Raw genomic sequence first — 17,996 nt, 5'->3', positions numbered from 1 at the left:
TTCATAATTTCTCATTAACCAAGTAGTCTAATAGAAAGTAATTTTTAAAGTATTTTTGTCTAATCTTCACTCAGTCTCCCTAGACAGGTAACTTTCAGAAATTAACCCAATCTCCTGCCTGCCTGCTTCTATGTGTGTGTGTGTGTGTGTGTGTGTGTGTGTGTGTGTGTGTGTGTATGTGTGTGTGTGTGTGTTTTCAAACCTTTTATTACCAAGTACAACACTTGCTGTTTTATTTTCCAAAGCCAAAACCCCTTTGGTTTGGTGTTTCCCTTTTCAGGATCTGAAACCACTCTATGCTAACCGGTGCCATTATGTTCCCAAGACATCCCAGAAGGAAGCTGAGGAGGTGAGCCAGAATGAGGCTGCATGTCTTTACCTCCTGGGAAAGTCCCCTGTTCTGCCTGAAATACCCTTTCTTTTACTCCTTTTCATGGGCCTAAGGTTTATTTCTAGGTATGTATAGCTGATTTGTTCAGTGGGTCAGAGCACATTGCTAATGAGGCCATGGTCATAGGTTGGAGCCTCATGAGGCCTAATCAGTTTTACTTTGTTCTGTGGCCACAGGCTAACCCTCTGACCCCAGCCGGAAGCCTCCCCGTATGTGGCTTTGATCCTCAGGGGGACAGATGAGCGTACAGAGGCCACGGGACATGCCCCTCCCCCATCTCTGTGGATGATGGTTCAGTTGCCTGAACTCAGTGCTCAGTTGGAATAAAAGTGGGAGCCTGAACTCAGTGCTCAGTTGGAATAAAAGTGGGAGCCCCACCAGGGCACTAGGCCTGAACTACGGAGGCAGAGCCTGAGTTCCACACATAGGATGGGTCTGGAAGCCAAATGAAGGTAACTGAGAAGCCAGATCCACCTCTATGCTCTGGGGAGGCTGGGACTGTCAGCCTGGCCCCTCTCATAACACGTCCAAGAGGCCAGCCTAATAATGCTTGAGCATGCACAGATGAGTCTCTCTTCTGCCCCAAACAGCTCTCCTTATGTTCCGTGTTGCCTCAGGCAGAGCTAGATGCAATGCGTAGTGAGGCAAAGTATGACTCCAGATCATTTTGGGAGAGTTTTCATTTCAGTATGCAATAATCCCTTCCCAACCCAGGGATTTCTCCATATGAAACTGTACCTAGGCTTCCAGGAATCTTGACAATTTTGTACTCTATTAACCTCACATTGAAAGTCAATCATTCCCAAATAGTTAGAAAAATGGTAAACTTTCAGTTGGGAAGAGAAAAGGAAGGCAAGTGGATGTAAAATGGCCACTGCATTGCACAGCTTCAGGGGAAGCCATTTTACATAAAATACAATGTGAATAGGTGCCCTTGGAGTAAGGCAAAGCAGTCCTGCTCCAAAGGCACTATGCCAAATACTTTGATTATGTCTCTGCCGTCCACTTGACTACTTTTTCTTTTAACAACCATAAATTTACTATTTCTCTCACTGTTCTCAAGTTAGATAGGAGGAATAGAAATGTATATCTGATAACAGCTTGTCTGAAAGGCAGTGAGCATTTGGATGAAGGACCCAACATAGAAAAAAATGCCTATTTGCTATGAATATTCTCTATAACAAAGCAAGACAAATTTACCAGCACTTCATTGTATCTGGATGGGGGAGAAAGCTGGAAAATTTCTTGCTAAGAAGAGATGGTAAATGGAATTCTTTTCCATTTTTAAAACCTTTTTACTAACTCAAAATGTGTAAAATGTCATTGCTGTCCTCTAGATTTTGTCGTGATAGCTTTATTGTGTTAATTTGGTGACTGTAAAAATATTAACAATGACTTCCATAGGTTCACTTGTAACCCTGGTCCCCCTAACCCTATTTTTCCTATATAAGGTCATAAGTTCCTCAACCAAAAATTCTCCTTCCACGAGGGTTATGAGGAACCTTACCCAGGCAGCTAGAGAGGTACTATTGTACTTCAGAGTGCATGCGCCAGCCCCTCTGTCTTCCTTCCCACCTTATCTGCTTTCCTCCTGTACCCTGATTTTCCCTGCCCTCATATCCTCATCTCCTCCAGTCCATTCGTTCTTCTGTCTGTCCTTCCATCTGTCCTTCCTCCTCTCTGTCTCCACCATTCAGGCATGGGGCACCGAGGGCTGTGGCTGAGGCTGGACATGAGCCCAGCTACACAGTGACTTGCCTCATGCACAAGTTCGGCCAGCTCACCGCCCAGCCCCATCCCTCCCACACATTGGTGTGTTCATTTCAAAGCCATCCTTACTGTCTCCATCAGTCACTAACTCGCATTTCCAATCCCAGAGGGTCCTGCCTCCTATCCAATGCCGGCTCATCTCCTCACTGTTATATACCCTCAGGTTAACTGCCCTCACCTCAGCCGTGAATTCTGCACACCTCGCATCCGGGGCAACACCTGCTTCTGCTGTGACCTCTACAACTGTGGCAAGTAAGTGTTGAGGCCCAGACACAGGAATAACAGTTTGACCACAATGGACACTAGAAGGGCTGAGAGTAAGGAAGGGTGCATTGTGGGAATTAGGGAAGTGGAAGACATTGATCTGTTAATAGATTTTGGCTAATAGACATTACTTGCCTTCTCTGTGCCAGGCATCATGCTAGGTACTTTCACATACTTTATCTCATTTAATTCTTACTTATGATGTATGCAGAGTAATCCTCATTTTATAGATGAGGAGAGTGAAGTTCAGAGGAAACAGACAACTAGCCCAAGGTTACACAGAACTTGAAAATAATATGTATAGGATTCAAACTCAGCTCTGTCTATACCCACGTTTAACAGTATTACTGAGTACCTTCTCAGTGTCTGGCTCTGTTCTAGACACTGAAGATTCAGCAGCCAACAAAACAGAAGTCCTTTCCCCTGTGGAGCTTATATTATAGTAGGGGAGACAGTCAAGAAATACATAAATACATAATATAATGCCAGGTGGTGATCAGAGCTCTGAAGAAAAATGAAGCAGGAGAGGTAGATAGTGATGAGGTGTGTCTGTGTGTGTGTGTGCATGTGCACCTGCATGCACACTCTGTGTTAGAGTAGCCAGGGAAAGCCTCTTTGAGCAGGTGACATTTGTGCAGACCTGAATGTAGTTGTGGGGGTGGGCAACCCAGGTAGATACCTGGAGAAAGAGAGTTTCAAGCAGAGGGAATAGCAAGTGCAAAGGTTCTGAGGCAGGAGCAGTTTTGGTGCTGGTTCTGCTGCAACCACTCTGGCTCTGTGCACTCCAAATTGCTAAAACATCCTTTATTCTTTCTTTCAAAACATATTTAGGTGCTAGGAATACAGAGATTGCCACTGAGGAGCTCCCAGACTAGTAAAGAGGATGGACATGTGAACAATCGATTGCAATATAATGTGATAAGTGCAGTGGGGATTAGTGGATGTGGTGAGGACTCTGGAGGCCCGATGAATGAAAGTCAGAATTTGCTGGGAGGGAGCAGTGTCAAAGAGTAGGTGATGTGGGAGCTGAAACTTACAGAATAAGTAGAGAATTAGGAGACAAACCAAAAGAAGATAGAGGTGGGAAGGATATTCCTGGTAGTTGTGAAGAGGTAGGAGGTGGAGGTAGTTACAGAAGGTGTGGTAGGAGGTGAGACAGAGGTGTAGCCAGAGATCAGATGATAGAGAACTCATTGACCATAAGAATGACTTCAGACTTGACCCGGTAGGCAATTGGGGGCCATCGAAGGGTACAGCATGGAAGACGGACTTGAGTGGTTGAGGAATGGAGGCAGCTAGGAGGCCACTGCAAGAGTGCAGGCCATAAAGAATGGAGCCTAGATCAAGTTGGAGACAATACAAAGCAGGGAATCATTTTAAGAGCAATCTGGAAGGTGGAATCAATAGGGATGTGTGCGTAGGTGATGTGCACAGTGAGTGAACACCTCTCCATGCAGGGTATGTTGACCAATGTCTGTCATGCACGTATTTCCTTCAGAATCTTAGTGAAGGCGAACTGAGGGTCATGGGAGGGAGAGAGTAAGGGGAGGAACCTGCAGAGTGGGGCTGGATGGAGCTAGATTCAGAGGCAGCAGGTGGATGCAGCCCCCTCCTCACTCACATTCCCTACTGTTGGTATTTTGGGGTCAGTTACTCTGGTTTAAGGATTAAGACTTGCCAGGCTAGAGGCAGGGAGGAGAAGGCAGAGACTATACACCAGCCCTTTACCTTCTTGGCTTGTGCCAGGCTTGTTTCATTGAAAGGTTTGGCAGTGGAGAAAGAGAAATTTACAGATTCAAATGAGGTTTAGGGATTGTCTGGGGAGTTCAATTATTTATGTTGTAATAATAACCATCACTTGTAAAAGACATCCCTCCTTAGCAGCAATGATTGAGAGCTGGCTATAACTGTACTTCCTCAGCCCATCCTTACAGACATGATCAAAGAAATGTAACACAGGTCCTAGGGGAATTGGGGTTATTTTACTATTTTTCCTCTTGCCTCCCCTCATCCTTCTTTCCCCGATCTGTCTTTCCCTTTGTTTTTGTCTCCTCCCTCTTCTCTCCCTCCCCCTGCCATCCTTCTCCGTTTTCCTTGGTGCTCTCCTCTCCTTTCCCATTTCATGGCCTCCTAGGGTGGTGCTGGGAGCTGGCCAGAACTGGGCCTGAGATCTCAAGGAGAGAGGAGGCCCACTGAGAGGGCTGAGAAGTGATTCCTTGCAGACACACCTTTCTCTCTGTGACAGTGTGTTTCTGAAAAAGGTTTGAATACACAAAATCCTACTTTAAATTCCATTTAGCTGAGCCCTCAGGTGAATTGTTTTTGAAAGTGGAGGCTTAAGTCCCTTCTATCTTCCTGTCATTCTGAACTTCATAAAAATCGACTTCCTTACTTTCTTAAAGCAAGTTATACCAGAATAGTCTTCAAGGAATTTTATGAGGATCTGTGCAAAACTATGCACTCCCTAAGGGCAGGGAGCATGACTTAATCTTATCTATACTTCCCTGGCCCCAGCACAGGGCTGGGCATGAATAAAGAGCTGATGAAAAGGGAGTGATGTTTGTTGAAAAAGGAACAAAAAGAAGAACTCCCTTTTCACTGGGGAAAATAAAATATTGGACTAGGCAACTGAGAGGGGTCATGGGAACAGTCCTGCTAAAGATCTTCAAGTCTAGAAATATCTTTCACCTACCTAGTGCCTGGAAGTCAGCCCCAGACATCTCTCAAAGCCCTTTCCCAAGTCTGTAGTGCTAAGATTCCAAGGGCAAAACCACTAGAAAAGGACTTCCTTAGCTTTTCCTGAGGAAACAGTCCCACCAGGCCATAAACCCGGGCTGAGACTGAAGAGGCGAGGGTCCACAATAGAGGAAAACGTTTTTTCTTGACCTGGGGCTTTTTCCACCCAGAGCCAAAGAGATCTAAACTCAAGGCCTAAATATAGCTAGCAATAAGCATTCTGAGGCTTGGAGACTTTAATTTTGCCAAATGTGTATTTGTTTTCCTCACACGAAGCCTATTTTTAATCAATTGCCAGCTCCTCCAGTCCATTTCCTGGAAAGGAGGCCAAGAAAAAAAAAAGTGGGAACAAAAACATCAGGCAGTCATTTGTACAGTACTACAGAAACAGAGTCTCTACTGTCCCCCCGAACCCACAGACCTTCTTTGACGTCAGGGGTGTTGAGGGTTTAATACCAAACATAGATTATTCTATTTAGCCTCATGCAGGAAGGTGGCTTTCTCTAGGACACAGCTCCTCAGCTGTGTCCTTTCAGAGTAAAGTACAGAGAAAGTTGCCTTTCAGAGTACTTCAGGCTTTCACCTACTCACTCATCTTTGGAAAGGTCAAATCAATATCACTGGTTTTCAGCACGTAACCTAAAGGAAATGAAGTGATTTGTGAACAGCATTAGCTGGTAACAAAATGAAGGAAGATAGCCTACTTCCATTCACTCCTTTCTTCGACAAACTTTTCTTGAGCTCCTACTATGTGCTAGGGGCTGTTCTAAAAGAATGGGCATCAATAAGACACAGCTTTGCCCTTAAGGAACTCAATTTGCCAGGGGGATGGCAGGGAGAGGGACTTAAATGTATATGCAGAATGCATACAGCAGGAGAGAGACACACAGAGGCTGGCCGTTGCCACTGCCTGTCCACCAAGAATTGGTGAGTGCTCCAGGCCCTTATGGAAGAGCAGAAGGATACCCTCCTGCCTTATCTAAGATCTTCTGCTGCCTACTTTGTTAAGTAGGAGACTGAAACACAGAGAACTTATCCGTTTCTCTAGGTCCACCCAGAATGTTGAGAGCAAGGGGGTAAAAGCCCACATTGGGTAATCAATCTCATGATCAATACAATAATTAGTCTTTGCACTCAGTTACTCATTCACCGAGTATTTATTGACGACCTTTAATGTTTCTACCACTGTGCTAGGCAGTGAGAGAGACCCAAAGGAATGTTAAGAGACGACCCTTGCCCTCAAAACGTTGCGATTTCAACAGAAACATCATGTCGACCTTGGCCTTGATTGTAACATTAGCACCAGCACAGTATTTAGCACTGATACGCTCCCAGTACGTATTAGATTAAATAAATAACTGAATTATTGATATACACAAAGTGCCAAACTAAGAGGAATAGACTATGGGAGTCTAAGGAAAAAGCTAATGAATGGGTAGTGGCATCTTTGAAGAAGGCACTATTGAAGCTTTGAGCAGTGAGAGAGATTAGGATAGGCAGAGAACAGAAAGCAATACCTTCAATGCAGGGGGAGAAATCTGAGCACAGGTTTGGAATTAGTACCCAGCATAACCAGTGTGGGGCTTCTGTGGACTCCAGCCTGGCTGGAGTGTGTACTCCATTTCGGGACTGGACTTTGGCAGACTGAGGAATTTGAACACTTCCCTGAAGGTACTGGGGAGCCACAGAAGGGTTTTGATTAAGCAAATGACATATTTTTAAAAGTGTTTTAGGAAGAGTAATCAGGCAGCAGTAGAGTCTGGCAGGACAGCCTTACAGTGATGGAGGCATGAGGATGGGAGCAGTGGGAATGTAAAAGGTGCAATTTCAGAGGAAGCTCTGCCCAGAGACTGAAGCAAATGGAATCCTGAATCTCAAGCAGAAAAAAACCACATTAATTTGCTAAACCCGAACCATATCTAAGAATTAGCTTTCTTTTCCTTCATGGTTCAGTGAAAAAAAAAATTAAATAGCTGCTGGAACCACTCAAACTGAAACCAAGTATATATTATCTAAAATTATTGAATATTTTAAGACAAACTACTATCCTATTCCCATATTGTGGTTTGTGCCTACAAAGTCTTAACACTGGCCAGGCACAGTGGCTCACGCCTGTAATCCCAGGACTTTGGGAGCCTGAAATGGGAGGATAGATTGAGCCTAGGAGTTCAAGACCAGCCTGGGCAACATGTCAAAACCGCAGCTCTACAAAAATTAGCTGGGCATGGCGGTGTGAGCCTGCAGTCCCAGTTACTTGGGAGGCTGAGGTTGGAAGATCACTTGAGTCAAGGAGTTTGAGGCTGCAGTGAGCCATGTCTATACCACTGCATTCCAGCCTGGGTGACAGAGCAAGACCCTGTCTCAAAAAAAAAAAAAAAAAAGGAGGAAAAAAAAGAAAAAACCCAACCAACCAACCAAACAAACAAACAAAAAACAAAATAAAGTGTTAATACCTTTAAGAACAGGGTTCAAAGGTTTGAATTGTGTTGCCAGAGGCTGGCTCTTAGAAGGAACAAAATGTAGCTACATATTTTAGTGGGGGATCTTATTATATGTCGGAGTACTGCTTTCATGCCTGCTGGCATTACATCCCCAGGCTCAGAGAAGTTAAGTAAGTAACCTAAGAGTAAGAAAGTAAGTTGCTAGAGTCAGCATCTGGTGACAGAGCATAGATGACAGAGCCAGGATTCAAACACAGTCTAACTTCAGAGTCAGCTATGGCATACTGCCTGCCTATATATACTACTAGTCCACCCTCGGTGTTTTAGGAGGCAGGCAAACATAATTTGGGGGATGTCAGAAGTTGACTCCCAAGCCACAAAGGTGCTCCTACAGTTCCACACTCACCCATACACAGAGGCCTTTGCTGTTCAGAGAATAGTCCTTGTACAGCCGTCCCTTTTGGGGGGCAGTAAGTAATCTGTGCATCCTCCCTACCCTATCCCCAGGGCCTAGTACAATGCCAGCTAATAGGAGACAATGTATGTTTATGCATGGGCTCTTGAGATACGCACCTGAAAATACTGAAATCCAATTCAAACTCTGATTAATTGAAACTCCCTTAAAATTCCACTATGGGCCGAGTGTGGTGGCTCACACCTGGAATCCCAGCACTTTGGGACACTGATGTGGGAGTATCACTTGATGCCAGGAGTACAAGACCAGCCTGGCCAACATATCAAGACCCTGTCTCTACAAAAAATATTTTTAAAAAAAATTCCACTACGGGAGCTTACTATTAAAAACAGTGGGTCTCAAACACTGATGAGCTTGTTAACACAAATTCCTGACCCCATCCCCAGAGATTCTACCAGATTCACTAGGACTGGGGCTGGGCCCAGGAATCTGCATGTTTAACTATCTCTCTTTCTCAAAGATACGTCCACAGATACACGTAGAGACACCCACAGGCACACACAAATAATGCACTGATACAAACAGGCAGACACACATAGACACAAACACAGATGATTCTGAGGCAGTCTGCCCTGTAACCACACTGACTTCACCTCTTTAGAGAAACACTGACTTTAAAGAATCTGAAGATAAATTCATCTGTAAAGTTTAAGTCTTTTCATATGTGAATAATCCCTCTCTGATTCATTTTGGAGATCAATCTTTGATTGTTTTTCTTTTTCCTTTTTTGCATTCTTATAGCAGGGGAGTCACATGTAATAACCATCCTAATGCCAGGGTGTTTCGTTGTGACTTTAAGAACCACAGTGTTTTGGATTCATAATGAACTCCAGTGGCCAAGTTGTAAACTAGTTTGTGACATCCAGGAGGACAGGAACTTTCATTTAATTAATTCCACAGGTATTTATGTAACACCAACTGTGTGTCAAGCACAGCAGTGAGCAAAATGAACTGTTCCTGCCCTCATGGAGCTCATGTTCAAGTTGGGGAGGCAGACAATAACATAGTAGACACATCAGTAAGATATTTTCACATAGGAAAGAATGCTACAGGGAAATTAGAAAAGGGTGATATATTGCTTAGCTTGGGCTGCTATAACAAGATACCATAGACCAGGTGGCTTAAACAACAGAAATGTACTTATTTCTCACAATTCTGGAGGCTGGAAGTCTAAGATCAGAGTGCCAACATGGTCGAGCTCTGGTGAGGGCTCTCTACCTGGCTTATAGCCACTTCTCCTCTGTGCTCACAGTGACATTTCCTTTCATATTCAAGTAGGGAGGGAGAGAAAGAAAGGCTGGTGGGGGGTGGGGTGCGGAGCGGGGAAGTCAGGGGAGAAGGCAGAAAAAGAGGAGGAGGAGGAGGAGAGAGAGCTTCCTTTTCTTATAAAGCCACCAATCCTATCTGATTAGGGCCCCACCCTTATGGCCTTATTTAACTTTAATTATCTTCTAAAAGTCATGTGTAAAAATACAGTCACATTGGGGGATAGGGCTTTAACATATGAATTTGGAGGGACAAAATTCATTCCATAGCAGATAATGTGATAGAGAGCAACAGGGCTGGGAAGGGGTGTCTTTGGACAGAGTGGTCAAGAAAGGCCTCCCCACAGAGGCAACTTTCAGGTTTTGTGCAGCAACTCAGCTTTAGTTCTTTACCAGGACATTGGTTTTTGTTTATTTGTTTGTTTGTTTGTTTCATTTTGAGAGGGCACACACTGAAGTCTTTGAAGCCTGAATTCAGGTCCCAGTTCTACCACTTATGACTTGGGCAAGTTCTTTAACTTCTCTGTGCTTCACTTTCTTCATCTGTAAAAATGGGCATGATGATAGTTCCTATTTGATAGAATACTGTAAGGATTTGCGGAACTTTCTGCAATGATGGAAATGTTCTGTAATCTGCTGTGTCCGGTATAGTAAACACTAACCACATGCGAGTACTGAGCACTTGAAATGTAGCTGGTGAGACTTACCAACTGAATTTTTCTTTTTACTTAATTTTACTTAATTTAAATTTAAATAGCCACGTGTGGCTAGTAGCAACCATATTAAACAGCACAAATTTAATGAATTCACATATGTGAAATGCTTAGCACTGTGTCTGGTACGTAGCAAGTATCGATAAGTGCTATCTAGGATTAGTGTTAGTGATGTTTACAAGTATTTTTCTGGCAGGTAGAAGGATTTTTTTCGGGGAGTGGGGATAAACAATCACACTTTGATTTATTACAGTGCATGGCTATGATGTCTCTTACTATAGCTCCCCACCTGCCCACCTGTCTTTTCACTGAGCTGTATGGTAGCCCAATCCCAGGGTTGGAGAGGGGGTTGGGGAGGACAGCCTGCTCCCTGGGGACTGACTGGAGCGTGCTCCTCCTTGTTCAGCCGGGTGGAGATCACTGGTGGGTACTACGAATACATCGATGTCAGCAGTTGCCAAGATATCATCCACCTCTACCACCTGCTCTGGTCTGCCACCATCCTCAACATTGTTGGCCTGTTCCTGGGCATCATCACTGCCGCTGTCCTTGGAGGCTTTAAGGACATGGTAAGGAAAGAATTGACTTTGCATTTCACAGTGGCCCCTGCTGGGGATAGGGGGAAGGCTAGGCAGTTGGGGGAAATGCAGACACATATTTTGAAGGGAGGAATCAGAAGCAATTGCTTCAAGGATGTAGCTGCCTTCAAATGTGTCAAGTTGAAGGAGCCAGGTAATGTTATCAGTCTGCAAATATTTCTTGTTATACACAAATTACCTTGTTCTGGAGGCACCTTCTGGGGATGGGGTGAGAGGAGGAAGGGGTGTTCTCAGTTCCCCCATTCGCACTGGTTATGTAAACATAGTAGCCCACACTTTTAGTAAAATTTTTTGGGAATAGTTTTCCCCTAACAAACTTTGGGAGAGATGGAAGGAAAGGTTATTCTAGCTATAGGTGGGATTAATGCTAGTCTCCCCCTCCCCAGGTATTTCATCCTGAAGTTTCTTCAGAAAGAGCATCTGGGCTCTTTTCTGTTTGCATTCGCAGAGCCAGCTCTAGGCTAGGCTGCTTGCCAGGTCTTGCCTTCAAGTTGAACCTCAACCTCAGCCTCCCCACTTTCCATTCTTCCCTTCCAAATCTTTTCTATTTGTGTGTGTGTGTCTGCAAAGGCACACCAGGACTCAGCATTCAGTAGGTACTCCATATAGTAGGCTTCTTTTTTTCCTTTCCCTTTAAGGCATTTCTAAGCATTTATTTGCTTATTTGATAAAACTAGATCTCTAATTATGGAGACAATAGCTTTGAGTTATGGTTATCAACCTGGCTTCATATAAGAATCACCTGCCCAGCATGGTGGGTCATGCTTGTAATCTCAGCCCTTTGGGAGGCCAAGACAGGAGGACTGACTAAGCCCAGGGTTTGAGACTATGCTGAGCAACAGCCCCTGTCTCTATTGAGAAAAATCAACTTTTTAAAATTAGCTGGGTGTAGTGGCACATACCTGTAGTCCCAGCTACTCGGGAGGCTGAGGTGGGAGGATCACTTGAGCCCAGGAGGTTGAGGTTGCAGTAAGCCATGACTGCACCACTGCACTCCAGCTTGGGTGACAGAGTGAGATCTTGTCTATAAAAAAAAAAAAAAAAAAAAATGCTTGGGCCCCTTCTCTGATTTAATTGGTCTAAACTGAAGCCCAGGCATCAGGTTTTTGTTTTTGTTTTTGTTTTTGTTTAAGCTCCCAGGTAATTCTGATCTGCAGCCATGATTGAATACCACTGCTTTAAATGAACGTCCCACATCTGTTTATGGAATTATTTTGTGCCTAAGAGGGACTTTCCTTTGACGCCAGAAATTAGCCCCTAGGCCCTTGGCTGTTTCTGTCAGATTTTGGGGTCCCTGAAGAACAGAAACCTGAAAGGCAGTTTGTAATTTGATCCTGGACTGTCAAAAGGATAAATGTCGGAAAATGAAAGGTGGGGTAGGACAAGGGAAAAGAAAAACACTCTATCGTTTTGGACCGCAAGTCTCCAGCAGTACTGGGCTGACTGGAAGTATTAAGTGTTCCTGCTAGTGACTCTAAGTCAAGAGAAATCCTTTCCTGCCCGTCTGCACTCTGTCTTTCTCTCTTCTTTCTCTCCCTCTCTCATCTGCGCATTTCTCATCCCAGCTTCCCTCCCCGGACTCTGGAATGCCCAAGCACTAACAAGTAGGGGAAGCATCAACAAAGGTGGAGCCCCAGGAGGGAAAAGGATTTCCTGTAAATTTGGCCTTGAGAAAGCTTTCAGGTTAGAGAGCTGCAAAAAAGCTGTTTCTGGGTTGGGGCTTCTTTGGAGAAAAGAAAGCCCTTTGTTCTTGGAGACTTTCCCCAGGGGGGCAGATGAAAGTACAGGTATTGTGTGGAATCTCAGCAGCTTTGGCTGGAAGAGAAGCTCCCAGGTTTGGCGAGTTGAAGAGATGGGACCTCAGGATGGGCATTAAGAGTTCTCTAAATTGTCCCTAGAGCTTTCAGCCTTGGATGGCAAAGCTACCTTGATGCACAAATGGAGTAGGTGGTAGCTACTTGGTAGGCTCTGTGGGGTGCCTGTAAGGATTCCTCCCTCTCCAATTTTACCCTACTGTGGGTGCTGAAACTGCCACCATGTTTTATTCCTTACTTTAAGATAAGCATTGTCCTTTTTCTCCTTGTCTGCTTTCAAAATGCATGTATTAAACAAAGGAATAGGCTTGTAGGCCACAGAGGTGTTAATACTTTGAGTTACTAATCTCTCCGCGTGAAGGATTTGATAAGACCCTTTCCATGGTGATGGAAAAAATTGGATTTTGAAGGCAAAGGGCATCTGAGGAAGACAGGGAGAGTGGCTAGATGGACACTTTCAAGAAATTTCTGGAAGTTGGAAAGAAGGGAGGAGTAGGAAGGTGATAAGCTAAGGAATACAACCCTGCCAAGCTTTTAGCCTTAGCTTTAGTCCCCTGTTTTCCCTCACTGTGCCCCTTTTAAAAAATTGAGGTGGAAGTCACAAACATAAAATTGATCACTTCAAAGTGTACAATTCAGTGGCATTTAGTACACTCACAATGTTGTGCAATCATCATTTCTGTCTAGTTCTAGAACTTTTTCATTACCTGAAACCTGTACCCATTAAAGAGTCACTTCTTGTTGCCCCTTCCCTGAGCCCCCAGCAACCCCTAATCTGCTTTCTGTCCCTATGGATTTACCTATCAGGTATTTTCTATAAATGGAATCATGCAATATTTGAACTTCTGGGTCTGGCTCCTTTCACTTATCATAATTTTTATTTTTAAGATTCATCTACCTTGTAGCATATATCAATGCTTCATTTCTTTTTATGGCTGAATAATATTCCATTGTATGGATAGACCATATTTTATTTAGTTTTTTATCCATCGATGTACATTTGGGTTGTTTTCACATTTTAGCTACCGGAAATAGTGCTGCCATGAACAATCATGTACAAGTACTTGTTTGATTGCCTGCTTTAATTCTTTTCCCACCTATGGGTGGAATTGCTGGGTCTTTTGGTAATTCTATGTTTAACTTTTTGAGGAGCTGCCAAACTGTTTTCCATGGCAGCTGTGTCATTTTACGTTCCTACCTGCAGTGTGTGAGGGTTCCAATTTCTCCACATCCTCACCAACATTTTCTTGAAAAAAATTATAAACATTCTAGTGGGCACAAAGTGGTATCTTGTTGTGGTTCTGATTTGCACCTCCCTGCTGACCAGTGATGTTGGGCATCTTTTTATATGTTTGTGTGCAATTTGTATGTATATCTTCTTTGGAGAAATATCTATTCAAGTTCTTTGCCCATTTTTTTCTATTTTCCAAACAATATTATAGTTTGTTAAACAAAATTTTAAAGTATTATAAAATGTTTAATTTTCATCAGCTTCAAGGTTTATGTTACCCCCAAATTTTGTATATAACTGAAGTTTCAAATCTGCTAACACTCTCTGAATTGGTACCACTGTGGATTCTAAGGCATCAGTTTCTTCTTGCCAATTTTTCTTTGCTTCTTCTAACATTTCTTGTGCTTCATCTTGAGAATGGCTAATGAAAACATCACCAATTTGATAAGGTATCATTAAGCAGTCATCATCTGCAAGCATGATGTCATTGCAAACATCTTCTAAATTGTGGAGTTGTTTCCTTTTTACTTCTGTTTCTTCCTTCGGCTCTGTTATCCTACTCATATTCCTTGCAAATTTGTTTACCTTTTGTTGATCTTCAAAAGTAGCATTGAAATTTTCTGCAGCCTATAAACAGCAGTACTAGTAGCACCTACCTGTGGACTTGTGAGGGCTGATGTGATAACCCAGGTAAAGTGCATGTATTAGTCCATTCTCACACTGCTATAAAGAACTGCCCGACCGGGTGCAGTGGCTCACACCTGTAATCCCAGCACTTTAGGAGCCTGAGGTGAGCGGATCACGAGGTCAGGAGTTTGAGACTATCCTGACCAACATGGTGAAGCGCTGTCTCTACTAAAAATACAAAAATTAGCCAGGTGTGGTGGTGCATGCCTGTAATCCCAGCTACTCGGGAGGCTGAGGCAGGAGAATCACTTGAACCTGGGAGGCGGAGGTTGCAGCGAGCCGAGATTGCACCATTGCTCTCCAGCCTGGGCAATAGAGTGAGACTCCGTCAAAAAAAAAAAAAAAAAAACTGCCCAAGACTGGGTAATTGATAAAGAAAAGAGGTTTAACTGACTCAGCTCTGCATGACTGAGGAGGCCTCAAGAAACTTACAACCATAGCAGAAGGGGAAGCAGGCACATCTTACATGGCAACAGGCAAGAGTGCATGTGAAGGAAGCAAAGGAGGAAGAGCCCCTTATAAAACCATCAGATCTCTTGAGAACTCACTCACTATCATGAGAACAGCATCATGGGGAACCACCCCTATGATCCAATCACCTCCCACCAGGTCTCTCCCTCAACACCTGGGGATTACAGGGATTACAATTCAAGAGGAGATTTGGGTGGGGACACAAATCTAAACCATATCAGTGCATCAAGTGCGTAAAAGCCAACCTCAGTCAATGGGACCTTCAGTTTCCCACACCCTAAGGACAAGGCCTGGGCTGCAGGGTCCTCATGCTCCCCAGAGGCACCATCAGTACTGAAAGAGGTGCCCAGAGCCCTCCATGGATTCCGACCTGGGGACCCCTGCCTCAACAAGCCAGATGCCTCAGCAAATGCTCAGGGCCCTGGGTGCAGACAGGGCTCCCCATGGAGCAGCTGTAAGGGCTGGGGGCCCCAGTCTTGGGCCCCACACTGAGCTTCAGAGCTGGGCACCCCCAGCATCCCACACCCTCCACTCCCCTGCTGTAGCTGGGACCTGGCCACTCACCAAGAATCCTGCCCATTTTTAAATGTTTTGTTGTTGTTGAGTTGAAAGAGTTCTTCATAAATAGCGGATACTAGACCATTATCAAATATGTGATTTGCAAGTATTTCCTCCCATTCTGTGAGTTGTCTTTTCACTTTCTTGATAATGGCCTTTGATGCACAAAAGTTTTTAATTTTGATGAAGTGTCATTTATCTATATTTTATTTTGTTGCTTATGCTTTTAGTGTTATATCTAAGAATCTATTGCCAAGCCCAAGGTCATGATTTCCACATTTTTGTCTAAGAATTTTATAGTTTTAGGTGTTACATTTAGGGCTTTGACACATTTTGATTTAACTTTTATATCTAGTATAAGGTAGGGGTCCAATTTCATTCTTTTTCATGTGGATATCCAGTTTTCCCAGCACATCTGTTGAAGAGACTGCTCTTTCCCTACTTTATGGTCCTAGCAACCTTGTCAAAAATCAATTAACTGCAGATATATAGATTTGTTTCTGCATTCTTAATTTCACTGTTATCTTTGATCTCCTGAGGAAAAAACGGGTTTGCTGATGGTCTGTCCTGATAGGGGCAATAATGGCCCCTAACCCTCTACAAAGTGCTTTTGCACAATTAATCTTCACTATTACTACCTCGTGAGGTAGGTCTCTGTTTAACAGGTGAGGAAACAGGCCAAGAGGGGTCAAGTGACTTGCCCAGAGCCGAGTAGCAGAACTGGGACTGGAGCCCAGATTTGTCAAATGCCAGAGACTTTGCTCTTTCTATTCCATCCCAGCTGCCCCTGACTAACATTTGGATAGCCCTTTCTGGTTCTATGAGTGTTTTAACAGATATTATCTCCTTTGTTTAGTTGATTTAATTTAAAAATTAAAAGCAAGTTGTTTTCACCTGTTGGGAGCTTCTTTCACAGTACGGAAGGAGAGCAAGAGAAGTACTGAGCATTATCAAATGTAAATCCTGGGAACTCTATCAAGGACCAGGGCAGAAAAAAAATGAAAGCAAAGATCCCAGGAGAGGATCTTTGATTCAAGAGATTAGAGAACACCAGTGGGGGCATAGATAAGGATACCAAGGAGGAATCATTGCCTAGATCACTCTATTAAAATAAGACCATGGTGTAAAAAGTTCAGGAACATCATTCAGGTGAGCCTAAGTACAATCCTTGGCCTACATCCAAGTGTGGTTGGTGACTTGTGATGTGCCTCTCCCTGAGTAGAGTCCCCCGGGTCTGCAGGGAGGCTCAGGGGTGCTAGCTGATGAAAGCCATTTCCAGAGAGTGAGGACAGGGGCTGTGAGCTGGCAGCCTTCAATGGAATCAGCTAGGAACCACCATTTCCAAAGCTGTGGGATCATGAAAGGAACCCTGACAAGAGGTGCTTGGTGAAAAAGATCTTAAATAAATGTTTGAAGAAGAGTTTGTTGACCAAAGATATGAGGATTTGAGACAAATTTTTAAAAAGTGAATATATCTTTCCATTTTCTCCTAATTGGTATCGCTGGTTTAGAGTAAACTGGAGAGGGAAAAAAAGTAGCATTCTTTCCAAAGTCCACAATCATTGTTTCAGAATAGACTCAGTTTTGTCCAGGCAAGATTGCTTTCACCATTTCCTGTGCTACCTAGTAACCTTTTGTGTTACTGGAGCTCAGAATGCTACTGATCAATAATGGCGGGGGGGGGGGGGGGGGGGGGGCGGGGGGGTTGTCTCACAATGTAAGTCCCAGAATTCTAACAGAAATACACACACACACACACACACAAACACACACTCCTATATGTGCACACAAATAGAAACAGGGCCCACATTTATTGTAAAATCAGATTTATTGATTTAAAATATAACCAGACCACTATTTTGGGCCATCTCTTTTGCCCCATCCCTGACCAAGTTTTCACTCCATTCCCCTCCCTCTTCTTCCTTCTCTTGTTGGCTTGTCCATTTTCTCTATATCCTCTACCCCCGACTCTCTTCTCTTCAGAGACTTTCCTATACCCATTTAATCTTACTCTCATGTTTTTTCCGTGTTGCCTTCTCTATAATAGTCAACTTCCTTTCAAATATTGTCTAGACCCTTGGCCTTGCTGAACACACAAAAACTTTTATATAGTTTACATTGCATGATTGTTTCTCCGCAGTTAGGCTTAATTCATTTAGATAGAAGAGCTGGTTTCATTTTGCAAGAGCTGGAGGGTGTGTTTTTAATGGATAGAATGCCAAGGGAACATGATTTCTGGTACTTCCCGAGGGATAGAATTCCTTTTCAGAATTCTGGTGGAGAGGTAAGGGCATTTCTGAGTGCTCTCCTCTATAAAGCAAGCCAGCCCTTGGAATGATCAAGATCTCAGCCCTCTCCCACACATTAAAGAGGCTAACAAACATTTATCTGGCTGTCTGTGAGCTGCATTATAATGACTGAGGTTTGTAGCTCTTCAAACCTCCTAGAGATGTAAACAGTAACCCACTCCAAGGAAGAGAGCAACAGAACTGTGTTGAAACTTGCTGGAAGGGAGTTTCCCCCTGCCAACACCCTAACATGGTTGCCTTTGTGACTGCCAAAGCCTGCCTACACATTTTCA

At 43.7% G+C, this 17,996-nt stretch overlaps 2 protein-coding genes across 7 annotated transcripts in view; one reads left to right on the top strand and one right to left on the bottom strand.

The window, feature by feature from the left end:
* TMEM255A (transmembrane protein 255A) overlaps positions 1–17,996 on the top strand; it is a 52,155-nt gene that overhangs the window by 23,295 nt on the left and 10,864 nt on the right. For 2 of the 6 annotated variants that reach the window (NM_001193758.1, XM_077987520.1), the window contains 3 exon segments: positions 281–349; positions 2,325–2,413; positions 10,462–10,624. In NM_001193758.1, coding sequence (NP_001180687.1) covers positions 281–349; positions 2,325–2,413; positions 10,462–10,624 — 321 coding nt within the window. 6 annotated transcript variants of the gene reach the window in all.
* On the bottom strand, positions 13,946–17,432 carry LOC106995308 (prefoldin subunit 4-like). Its single transcript, XM_077989494.1, has 3 exons — positions 17,427–17,432; positions 15,103–15,237; positions 13,946–14,326 (listed from the first exon to the last, which is right to left on the bottom strand). Exons 1-3 carry the CDS (start codon positions 17,430–17,432, stop codon positions 13,946–13,948), a joined length of 522 nt encoding a protein of 173 aa, XP_077845620.1.

The sequence above is a fragment of the Macaca mulatta genome, chromosome X (genome assembly GCF_049350105.2).
Source record: "Macaca mulatta isolate MMU2019108-1 chromosome X, T2T-MMU8v2.0, whole genome shotgun sequence".
In the NCBI taxonomy this organism is placed as follows: Eukaryota; Metazoa; Chordata; class Mammalia; order Primates; family Cercopithecidae; genus Macaca; species Macaca mulatta.
The sequence above is the reverse complement of the archived record's forward strand: the minus strand, read 5'-3'. Positions and strand labels throughout refer to the sequence as shown.